General features: G+C 39.6%; 1 protein-coding gene across 1 annotated transcript in view; it reads left to right on the top strand.

The window, feature by feature from the left end:
• LOC120360104 (interferon-activable protein 204) overlaps positions 1-12,511 on the top strand; it is an 83,848-nt gene that overhangs the window by 46,732 nt on the left and 24,605 nt on the right. The window contains exons 10-14 of the mRNA XM_074389751.1: positions 4,656-4,940; positions 5,859-5,974; positions 6,513-6,680; positions 8,578-9,000; positions 11,541-11,735. Coding sequence (XP_074245852.1) covers positions 4,656-4,940; positions 5,859-5,974; positions 6,513-6,680; positions 8,578-9,000; positions 11,541-11,735 — 1,187 coding nt within the window. The remainder of the gene's footprint in view (positions 1-4,655; positions 4,941-5,858; positions 5,975-6,512; positions 6,681-8,577; positions 9,001-11,540; positions 11,736-12,511) is intronic.

Here is a 12,511-nt window from a genome sequence, read left to right as displayed (position 1 = left end):
ATATATATATATATATATATATACACATATATATACTGATTTATTTGTATTTATATACATTTATGAGATACAAACATAATTCTGTCAGAGCTTTTAGCGTACACATCTCGGAAAAAATGTTCATTGTACCCACGAAAGTAATTTCTCATCCCCCATTTCCTTTCACCACACACTTCAGCCCTCTTCAGAAGGAAACTGCCCTTTTCTCTAACAGAAACGAAACCTAAAAACAGTGGTGGGAGGAGTTTCCCTGTGGTTTCCTAACTCCAGTCTCCCCGGGGCAATAGCAGAGCAGCAGAGAGCCAGCACTAGTCAGATTACTCGGTGACTCAACCTAGGCCTTTTTTTCTTGTTATCTTTGCAAATACTTCATTTTCTTAGCATTGCAGGAAATTACAACATCCTGCAGTTCTGTTTCTGGGAATTTTACTGATTTATCTCCTCACTTGAAGAAAATAAGCATTGATTCCTGCATTTCTGAAAATCTCAAGATCTGGACCACTGTTGAAAAAATTTCCAGTGAGGTGAGTACTGTTGCTAGTTTTGTAAATAAGGTCTTGTTACTTCTTTGAAGTCCCCAGAGTCACAAGGGGACAATCAGTATTGGCTATTCAGGGTCATAGGAGGATGGGAATAGGGCTGGGTTTTCAGAAAAGTGAAAACTGAGTTGCTGGATATAAATCCTGCACTTACTTAGGAAGATAATAGGCGTCTTTTATGTCACCACAACTGAGGACTGAACAAGAGAAAATGCATTTTGACCATTGTAGATTTTTTTTTTTTTTTTTAAAGATGGTGTTTCACCATGATGGCCAGGCTGGTCTTGAACTCCTGACCTCAGGTGATCCACCCACCTTGGCCTCCCAAAATGCTAGGATTACAGGCGTGAGCCACCACGCCCGGCCAACCATTGCAGATTTGAAAACTAATTTTCTGAGTATGTGTTGGCATTCCTTGATATTTAGAAGACGGCTTTGGAGGCCGGGCGCGGTGGCTCAAGCCTGTAATCCCAGCACTTTGGGAGGCCGAGGTGAGTGGATCACGAGGTCAAGAGATGGAGACCATCCTGGTCAACATGGTGAAACCCCGTCTCTACTAAAAATACAAAAAATTAGCTGGGCATGGTGGCACGTGCCTGTAATCCCAGCTACTCAGGAGGCTGAGGCAGGCGGAGGTTGTGGTGAGCCGAGATCGCGCCATTGCACTCCATCCTGGGTAACAAAAGTGAAACTCCGTCTCAGGGAAACAAACAAACAAACAAAAAAGAAGACAGCTTTGGTTATTTTTGACCAGAAGAAGTGTTGGAAACTCGGTAGCTGTGGTGGGTTCTCAAGATAGTGACATGAAAAAAGTATCATGAAAGAATATTCAGTAAAAAACACATCTGAACATAGAGCTGTATTATGTGATATCATCCCAATTTAAAAAAACATGAGAACAAATGTACACATACAGTGGAAAACTTTTTTCAGTTTCACAGTTGTTCAAGTACGTGGTGTCTTAATATTCTCATAAGTATGTTGATCTTTTATGTTTTTTCCTTGTAGTTCTCTCACAATCATATATATTAGGTGTATGTATAATATATATTCACACACATATATTATATGTATATATAATCATTTATACAAACATGTACACACATAGAAATATACGTGTGTATAGTGGAATGTGAGATTTTAAAATGTTGATTTCAGAATTTTATGTATGTATTAGATAAATGTTAAGTTTATTATGTTCAAACATATCATTACAGATTTCATATATATATGTGTGTGTAGTTATGTCTGTGCATGTGTGTGTATACAAAGAGAAATATATACTAATAATTATAGGACCACAAAGCACTATAAAATAATAATAAATAATATCATTAGATAAACTAGATACATTTATTTTATCATTTTTTTCTTTTTTTCTCACAATAATGCTTTGTAGCAAAATTAGATAAATTTATAACTAAAACTGTTATAATTTCCTAGTTGAACCTTTTATCATTATAAGGTATCTGAAGTTACTTTTGGGCTTAGGGTATATTTAAATTTACACAAACAGATAAACTTGCTTTCTTTAGTGATTCTTTGCAAGATAATTTTTAGCAATTTTTTTCACCTTTTGTTAACATGTATTTATATTTCTTAAATCAAATTTGATGAAAGTTGTCACTTAACAGATCAGACCTTTTAGGTGTATGGTGGTAATTAACAATCTGCTATCTGCAATTTATGACATTTCTATATTATCTCACTATCTAAGACAATTACTTTAGTGAATTGTCCTGTTCTTTTTCTTCCCTCCCTTTACCATGCTGTTAGAATTTCTGTTTCTCTTCTCTTTGATCAGGGCTTTCTTTTTAAGACATTAGGAACACCTAAGCTTTATTTTTCACTTTTCCTATCTTTTGGCTGACAACATCTTAAATTTTATTTATTGTTTTCTTATTAAATATTATTTTCAGTAGATTTTTTTTGTGTGGTATGAGTCTTTGTCTTACAAAAAGACTGAGGCCCTGAGTATCAGATAACAGTTTTTGAGACTCTTCTGTTTAAATATCATTTTGCCTAAATTAAAATTCTAAATTTAAAATTATATTTTCCCTCAAGACAAGATGAAAGCCCCTCTCCTGTAACTGTGGAGCTAGACATATTTTGAAATAAAGAATCTGGAGGCTTCAGCAAAGCTGTTTAGTATATATATTCTAAATATTGTCTTACTAGAAACTCCAGTGGCGTATAAATACTCCAAAATCAAAAGCACTAATATTGCCCAACGAAACATGTGAAGGGTCACATTTAAGTGAAATAAATAAAGATTACACATAGCCTACTGTCACCTTCAATCTCTTTTCATTTTGCAAATAAATTGTACTGTCACACTCACAAAATAAGTCAAAACTTTCCATTAAGATTTTTTTTTGTTTCATAATTGATGTGGAACTTCAGGCCAGCATTACATGAAAATGACTCCCTTGTCCTGCTTCGGACAGTTCTGCTATTGAGAATCACTCTCAGTCTGATTCTTGAATCTTTGTAGCTGATCTGTTTCTCTTTTCTGAAGGCTTACAGAGTATTTTTGTTTATTATATCCTTCAGTGTCACGATAATGTGTTTTTGTGTATATTTTTCCCTCCTTCTTTGGAACTTTTCAATCCAAGGACACTCATGTTCTCATAAGAAGGAAGCAAAGGAAGCAATTTTTTTTTTTTTTCCTGAGACAGTCTCGCTCTGTGGTGCAATCTCACTGCAACCTCCACCTCCCAGGTTCAAACCATTCTTCTACTCAGCCTCCTGAGTAGCTGGGACTGCAGGCACGTGCCACCACGCCCGGCTAATTTTTTGTATTTTTAGTAGAGATGGGGTTTCACTGTTCAGCCAGATGGTCTTGATCTCCGGACCTCGTGATCCGCCCACCTCAGCCTCCCAAAGTGCTGGGATTACAGGTGTGAGCTACCACGCCTGGCCCAATTAATAGCCCCAGAAATTTAAATATCTTGGTTATACAAAAGGTACACAAAGACATCATTCCTAAAATTAAAACATTCATTCACTTAAAAAGAAGCTGGAATCCATACCATGCACTGAGTGTCGTCATGGAAGTGCACAGATGTTAAAAAGCCAAGAGGAGTGACACTCTGTCCATAAGAGGATTCTAAAATCTACCAAGAGTTTGCCACAGTTCAGTCTTAAGTTTGTATGGGAAGTACTCAAAGAAAGAGATGTGGGAATGGCTTTCCAGGCAGTAAGAAGGAACAAACAAAGCCATGAGGCACTAAGATGTAAGGTGTGTTGTATCTTTGTGGAGCATAGATACGAGGAATACAAAAGTACCAGAAGTGAAAAAGATGTAGCTTACTCAACACTTTCTGAGACAGTACAGGAAGCAAGGAATTTTTGGAAAGAGAAAGGAGAGATAAATGAAGGATTTCAGTGGAATAGAAATGTGGCTTATAGAGAGAAAACTGGCTGTGTTGAAAGAAATAGATAAGTCTGAAAGAAGAAAAATAAAACAACTAGTGAAATAATTCCAGTGGATACATGCTGTGATGGTGCACTGGAGAGCATGTGGATTTTCAGCAAAGCGTTGGTTTTATGGATACCGAGAACAGAAGCCATGGTCTAGCACCAAACAAGAGAGGACGCTAATGAGAGCCAACTAGGGAAGATTCAAGGAGAATAGGGTTGGCGCCCCAGCGTGAAACTGTAGTGCTGTAGCAGAAGGTTATTCATATAAGGTGGGAGTCTGCAGCCCCTTTACATATAGGCCGCTTCAGTCATAGTGGGATGATTTAAGAAACAACAGGCAGGCTTTGGGGGATGGGCTTCAGCCCCAGTAAGGGATAGAAAGAGGAACCAAGCGCTTTGACACTGCATAGCCCATACTCTAAACACTGAGACAATTGCTTGTTCTCAGACGTCCCTCTAACACATGGACCCAACTCCACTATCCTCACTCAATGGGAAGAATTTCTTAGACATTCCTAACACGGCAGTTCTTCACTCAATATCTCCAGTAGCACATTCAGTCATCAAGTCCTTCTTTATTACATATATTCATGAACAACTCTTTCACATGGGCCACGCACTCACATAGGCATTCATGTTCTTTTAAATTGTCTGTATACATGTGTAACACTGTATGCCATTTTTCTCTTGTAGGCTCACTTATATCTGCAAAGATGGGAAAAAAATACAAGAACATTGTTCTGCTAAAAGGATTAGAGGGCATCAATGATTATCATTTTAGAATGGTTAAGTCCTTACTGAGCAGCGATTTGAAACTTAATCCGAAAATGAGAGACGAGTATGACAAAATTCAGATTGCTGACTTGCTGGAAGAAAAGTTCCCAGATGATGCTGGTTTGGGCAAACTAATACAAATTATCAAAGACATACCAACACTTGGAGACTTTGCTGAAACTCTTAAAAAAGAAAAGTTAAAAGGTAATTGGGAAGAGGGAACACCTACGCCCTGCAGCCATCCCCAAATCCTTCCCAACCTTGATTAGAGCCCCACCCCTTCACAGTTGATATGTGTTTTCTCCAGTTTGTGAGTGAACAGCTGAGGCAATGCTGGTACGTCAGGTGCCAAGAGTTGACAATTTAGTGCGTTCCATTAGTAGTGTGGATTGATTTATTTCAGAGTTTGTGTTTGGGATTAGTGAAAGAACGAAAGTGAGAGGGAGTTGAAGGGGGACTGAGACTTCCAGTACATTAGAAAGATTATATGATGATAAATCATAAAAAATGTTTAAATTCAAGATACGTACATTTAACCAATTAATGTGTCTGTTCTATTGAGACTATTTAATCCAGCAATACCCTGTATAATTTTTTAAAATGCAGTACTTAAATGTGAGACTGCCTTTCAGAAATATGATCTCTCCTCTGCTTGCATTAAGTTAAAAAAAGGGTTTTAGAAACTCTAAGTCCAAAATAAGTATATCCCGCCTCATGGAACCCTTTCACTGGTTTCTATAATTGGAATAGCTTACCTGGGGAACGTGACCAAGCAGTCCGCGTCCTGGAAGCAGTTGTTAAAACTTTAAAAATTTTTAAATTTTAACTTGGGAAAGGGTTGGCCGAGGCACATGGAGTTCAGAGGACAGGAAGCATGTGCTCAGTGCGCAGGGGAGGAGGGAGGAAAGTGAGGAGGAGCATGATCAGTGCCTGTGCCTGTCTGTGACTGCTGGTCTCCTTGAGGCCAGGCTGGGCTAATGCAGTAGACGTAGGCTAAAGCACAGCTAAACTCGCAAGCAGGAAGTGAGAGCAAATTGTATTGAAACTGCTTCAGCTGTCGAGATCGTTTATGTATCTTCCTTTTTACCGAATTGGTGGTGAATAAAATTGAACGTATTCCAGCACAAGAACAAACCCCATCAAAAAAGAAGAAGCAGAAAATGGATCCTGCTGTACCTGCACCCTCTGCAATCAGCACCGTCAAAGCTGAAGGAGCAGAGGCAACTCCGGGAGATAAGGTAAGCTTCAGGAAGAGGAGCAAGCTTCAAGGCCCACAGAGGAAGTTCTGCATGGCTCTTCCACTCAACCTCTTGAGCAGACAGTTATTTCTTCCTGTTTCCCATCAAGCCTCAGATTTACCAAATTGTATGATAATTGATCATCTTATTGATGATCAAAGCAGTGAACCAGACACATAAGCATAATGCCAATATATATAACATAAATGTGATATCTTTGTTCTAGTAGGATTGTAAACATGAGAATAAGTAAATACTTTGTCCTAGTTTATAAAAACCTAGTTTTTCTAAACCCAAGTCAGCACATCCCATAACAGAAATAATTTGAGAAATGATGTGCATAACATTCTCCTCTTTCTTTGTTTAATGAAGCTACCTATGCCCACATCTTACAACTGGCCAGAGAGATGGGCAGCACCCTCTCAAGTTTCCAAGAAGCATCTTGTTAGGTATCATAAAACTACTACCCAATAATGAAAATGTGCTCTACTTCCATTGGCACTGAAAATGAATAACAGAAAAATCAAACTACTTGCAGAAAAGAAAAATCTCAACCAAAAAAAAGTCTGGAACCAAAAAGAGTAAGATGTCAGAGGAGCAGATTCAGCCTCCGTGTCCGGCAGAAGCCAGCATGCTCACAGCTGTGGGCCGTTCCCCACCTCCCCAGCCCTCATCATCAGCTCCACCCAATGCTTTCTCCATTGAGGTATGCTCTTCCTGGTCCCCTTTTGCTTTCTTCTCTTCAACCCGAGGTACAGGAATGATTTCATCTGTTACTAAATTGCATCAATAATTTACGAGTTAATCGAATGGACATATTGAGAAATTTTCATCTATTGCTTCCACAGGGATACTCGATGAACTTGACATTATCTCTGACTTCAGGAAGTTTTCTGTCCTGTATTGTTTGGGGAAGGGAGAGAGAGGTGTGGAGTACACAACTGTCAGCTGTGGGCTCACTGTCTACTGCTCTTATCTCCTTCATACCTCACTATAGTATCCCATGTCAGATCTCTCCAGCACCTGCTAGTTTGTGAATGAGGTCATCCATGCCTTCAGCACTTTTTTTTTTTTCTTTTTTGAGACGGAGTTTTGCTCTTGCTACCCAGGCTGGAGTGCAATGGCGCGATCTTGGCTCATCGCAACCTCTACCTCCTGGGTTCAAGCAATTCTCCTGCCTCAGCCTCCCGAGTAGCTGGGACTACAGGCTGCACCACCATGCCCAGCTAATTTTTGTATTTTTAGTAGAGACGGGGTTTCACCTTGTTGACCAGGATGGTCTTGATCTCTTGACCTCGTGATCCACCCGCCTCGGCCTCCCAAAGTGCTGGGATTATAGGCGTGAGCCACTGCGACCGGCCCAGCACTTCTTTTTAATAGATTAAACAACCTCCCCTTCTATTGCAATTTAAGGAGACCAATATGTTCAAGAGAAAAGATATTGAAGGAAAGCCACTGTGAGCCCCAGGTTTCTGTTAGTATGCTAGCTGCAAGAGCCCTGACGCTGAGACAGGCTATGGTGGTAGAATGACACTCTGTAGTGTCTCCAGCCTGAGCCTACTGGGATGATGGCATTCTGAGGGGTTTAACGTGTGTTCTCACCTGCTGTTAAGTTAATGAATCTTGGGCAGGGACACTATGAGGTGTGCTCTCAAAATTGCCTTGTCTACACTGGTGATAACTGAACACTCTTAAAGTCTATAGTTTGTGGTGGGCGTCACTTTTCATTTTAAGTGTCATTTAACTTTGTCTATTTTTAGGCTTTAGCACTTTAAGCTGGCAAGAGAAATAGTATAATTCATTATTTCATTCTAAAATTATTTATTTATTTATTTATTTTGTTGTTTTTGAGACGGAGTCTTGCTCTGTCACCCAGGCTGAAGCGCAGTGGTGTGATCTCGGCTCACTGCAACCTCCACCTCCTGGTTCAAGCGATTCTCTTGCCTCAGCCTGCCAAGTAGCTGGGATACAGGCACCCGCCACCATACCCAGCTGATTTTTGTGTTATTAGTAGAGCCAGGGTTTCACCATATTGGCCAGGCTGGTCTCAAACTCCTGACCTCAGGTGATCCACCTGCCTCACCCTCCCAAAGTACTGGAATTACAGGTGTGAGCCACTGCGCCTGGCCCTAAAAGTTATTTTAAGGTACTTCATGACACTGTTTTTAGTATCCACTGGTCTTGTGTTGCTCTTACGCTTTACTTCTTAAAGATGATTTTGTTTAGAGAAAGGTCGTGTTTTCACCATATGGTCTCCTCTATAACTTCCTCTTGCTATTATACCAGTTTAAGATATCTTCTGCGGCCGGGCGTGCTCACGCCTGTAATCCTAGCACTTTGGGAGGCTGAGGTGGGTGGATCACCTGAGGTCAGGAGTTCAAAACCAGCCTGGCGATCATGGTGAAACCCCATCTTTAAAAAGAAAAGAAAGAAAAAAAAAAAGATATCTTCTGCCTTAGCTAGCCATCCCTCTCTACCCTGACTCCAGCTCTAAACATCTGTGCAAGTTTTGGGGCCCTGTATTATCACTGAGGTCACTGAATAGCAGTTCTGTATTTCTCAGTTAGACATTTTTCTTTGTTCTCCTGTGCTGTCACACACAGAGCCCCAAACCAGTGGCCAGACGTCAGGCAACTGCCAGAAGAAGTATTCCCCAAAAGGGCCCAGTGATAGTGAAGGTACTGAGTGCAACAAAGCCATTTGTATATGAGACCCCAGAAAAGGAGAAAAAAATGATGTTTCATGCTACAGTGGCTACATCAACACAGTTCTTCCATGTGAAGGTTTTAAACATCAGCTTGAAAGAGAAATTCAGTGGAAAGAAAATCATCGCCATATCAGATTATTTGGAAGATGATAATCTCCTAGAGGTCAATGAAGGATCTTCTGTATATGAAGCTGGTCCTGACCAACAGCTTGAGATTCCAAATAAAATCATCAGCAGAGCAAAGGAAACTCTGAAGATTGATATTCTTCACAAACAAGCTTCAGGAAATACTGTATATGGGATATTTACGCTATGTAAGGTAAGTCCTCTTAATTGTTTTATTTCATTTTTCCACCAACACCTGACATTAAAAGCCTTGATGTGTGAGATGAAGCTTTGCTTATAAACTGGATGTTAGAATCCAGGACTCTCAAGACTAATGACAGGTGGATAAAGCCTTCTCTGAAGTTAAGACTGGGATTGGGGGACCTGTTAATGTTTCTTTCCCATGTTCTCCTTCCCAGGGCATTAAACTTTAGTCTTTACAATGATTGAGAAATCTTAACTTAAGATTTTATCACTTGTTATTATCTATGCTAAGTCACAATGACCAAGGACAGTGTGAGGTCTAGATCCATACACACTTAATACTAAGTTTATCCCTTTGACTATTATCGTTACTGTAGTAAAAATCACATTATTTTCATTTTGATTGAAGTATTGTCCTCCGAGGCTTGAGTTCTGGTTATGATAGAGCAAGAAATGAATTGACTATTCATGTCTGAAAAACAAATGCAGAAAGTAAGACAATGTTCTGACCAAGTAAAACTAATTCATCAAAAATAGGTTGAACAATTGAGAAATATGAATTTTGATGATACTTGGAAAATCGGATAATCTAAATTTGTCATTTACATATAAGTAACCAAAAAAATAGAGCACAGAGTGCTTTTCCTGATATGTTCTGTTTAAATTCATGAAACTAGTTAGCATGAGACTTTCAACCCCCAGCTCCAGAAAAAATCCATCCTCTGCTGTTGATTCAAGCAAGTTCTTTCTTTCTTTCTTTCTTTCTTTTTTTTTTTAAAGACAGGGTTTCACCATGTTGGTCAGGCTGGTCTTGAAATCCCAACCTCAGGTGATTCAAGCAATTTCTTATCTGATCGATAGTTCACTACTCATTATATTTGTTTCCTAGAACAACTCCTTATTTAACCTGAATTACTTTCTGTACATACTCTAAAAGAGATGATTTTCTTTTCATTTATATATATATATATATATATATATATATATATATATATTTTTTTTTTTTTTTTTTTTTTGAGACGGAGTTTCGCTCTTGTTACCCAGGCTGGAGTGCAATGGCGTAATCTCGGCTTACCACAACCTCTGCCTCCTGGGTTCAAGCAATTCTCCTGCCTCAGCCTCCCTAGTAGCTGGGACTACAGGCGTGCGCCACCATGCCCAGCTAATTTTTGTATTCTTAGTAGAGACGGGGTTTCACCATGTTGACCAGGATGGTCTCGATCTCTTGACCTCGTGATCCACCCGCCTCGGCCTCCCAAAGTGCTGGGATTACAGGCATGAGCCACCGCGCCCGGCCTCATGTATATATTTTTAAATAAAGATGGGGTTTCACCATGTTGGTCAGGCTGATCTTGAACTCCCGACCTCAGGTGATCCACCCACATTGGCCTCCAAAGTGCTTGGATTACAGGCGTGAGCCACCATGCCCGGCGAGATGATTCTTTTTTTTTTTTTTTTTTTGAGTTGGAGTTTGGCTTTTGTTACCCAGGCTGGAGTACAATGGTGTGATCTCGGCTCACCACAACCTTCGCCACCCGAGTTCAGGCAATTCTCCTGCCTCAGCCTCCCAAGCAGCTGGGACTACAGGCACGTGCCACCATGTCCAGCTAATTTTTTGTATTTTTAGTAGAGACGGGGTTTCACCGTGTTGACCAGGATGGTCTCGATCTCTTGACCTCATGATCCACCTGCCTCTGCCTCCCAAAGTGCTGGGATTACAGGCTTCAGCCACCGCGCCCGGCCGAGATGATTCTTATATAACCACTTCTAGAATGATGAGTAACGAGTAAAAAGCTGGAATGGTTGAGCTCAAGTACTTGGGTTTGGGAGTGGGGGTACAAATATTGGAAGAGACTCAGAAAATACAGATGGTAGAAAAAGTAATTAGAGAGTTTCTAGAAGCTTGCTTTTTCTTACAGATACCTCATAATTCATTGAATAAGCAGTTGTAGCAAGACCAGACACCCCAAAAGTCTATCGGGGGTTTCAGATTCTTCTGTATCAAGGCACATTGGGAAGTATAGCTGCCCTGGAGGTGAAAACAATAGAAACTAGGAAGAAAGCTCAGTGTTTTAGAACTGTTTTAGAAATATTCAAACATGAAAGACTTAAACAAAAAGGATATTGAGGGAGGGCTCTCTGCAAAGATCTGGCCTAAGGTTTATACATATCTGTACTAGGAGTTGCTGTCCTGTATCTTGCTTAACTCTTTTACAAGGGAGTTTATTCTATGTGTTTTTTTGTTTTTTTGAGACGGAGTTTCGCTCTTGCTATCCAGGCTGGAGTGCAATGGCGCGATCTTGGCTCACCGCAACCTCCGCCTCCTGGGTTCAGGCAATTCTCCTGCCTCAGCCTCCTGAGTAGCTGGGATTACAGGCACACGTCACCATGCCCAGCTAATTTTTTGTATTTTTAGTAGAGACAGGGTTTCACCGTGTTGACCAGGATGGTCTCGATCTCCTGACCTCGTGATCCACCCGCCTCAGCCTCCCAATATGTGGTTGTTATTAATTGCATTCTCAGGAGCAGAATATTGATTTTCTGTTACAGAAAGAAGTAAATGAAAAACAGAAGAGTACAACCTATGCAATTGAGGATGACAGAGGAAAAATGGATGTAGTGGGGACAGGACAATGTCACGATATCCCCTGTGAAGATGGAGATAAGCTCCATCTTTTCTGCTTCCGACTTAGAAAAAAGAACCAGATGTCAAAACTGATTTCAGAAACGCACAGTTTTATTGAGGTGAGAATTAAATAGGTAAATATTAGTTTTCCAAAGTGGAAATGATTTGCTTTAAGTTTTGGAAAAAACAGATTTGTGGGTGTTTATTTTTTTTACAAAGTCCAGCAGAAGGCATGAGAAAACAGATGCTATCATTGTACTCATATTTTATTCATTTATTTATTTGGATGGGATGATATGATAGGAAGGATACAATTTAAATTTAAAAGAAAGAAAAGCTGACCTTAATTGAAAAAAATTAAACTCTGAATTTTACATAAACTTTTATGTGATTGTAGGGTTGGCATTAAAAATTACATGTTATCCATTTGTGGACTAGACAATGTTGTGTGTGTGTATGACACTATGTAGTTTGTAACATTAAAATACACATATATTTAGGGATCCATAAAATTTCCTAGCTTGAAAATTAAAATTATTTGCAATGATCAAAATTATGTTTCACAGGCAAAGGTTTATGCAAAGGAAGCTCTCCAATTTGTTAATTTGAATTCAGATATTCACTTGTTAAGTTTCCTTACAGCACATGATTTTATACTGTTGCCATTTTGAATTTTTTGTTGTTGTTGTTATTGTTGTTGTTACAAATGGTAACTTTGTTTAGGAACACAGTAGTTCAGCTAAATTATTTTAGTAATTACTTTTTTTTAGTGTACTTTAAGTTCTAGGGTACATGTGCAGATCTTGCAGGACTGTTGCATAGATACACACATGAGATGGTGATTTGTTGACTCCATCCTCCCGTCTCCTACATCAGCCATTTCTCCCAGTGTTAT

This window comes from Saimiri boliviensis, chromosome 19, assembly GCF_048565385.1.
Source record: "Saimiri boliviensis isolate mSaiBol1 chromosome 19, mSaiBol1.pri, whole genome shotgun sequence".
NCBI classification, from domain to species: domain Eukaryota; kingdom Metazoa; phylum Chordata; class Mammalia; order Primates; family Cebidae; genus Saimiri; species Saimiri boliviensis.
Note: the sequence above shows the minus strand (reverse complement) of the source record. Positions and strands in the feature narration are given on the sequence as shown.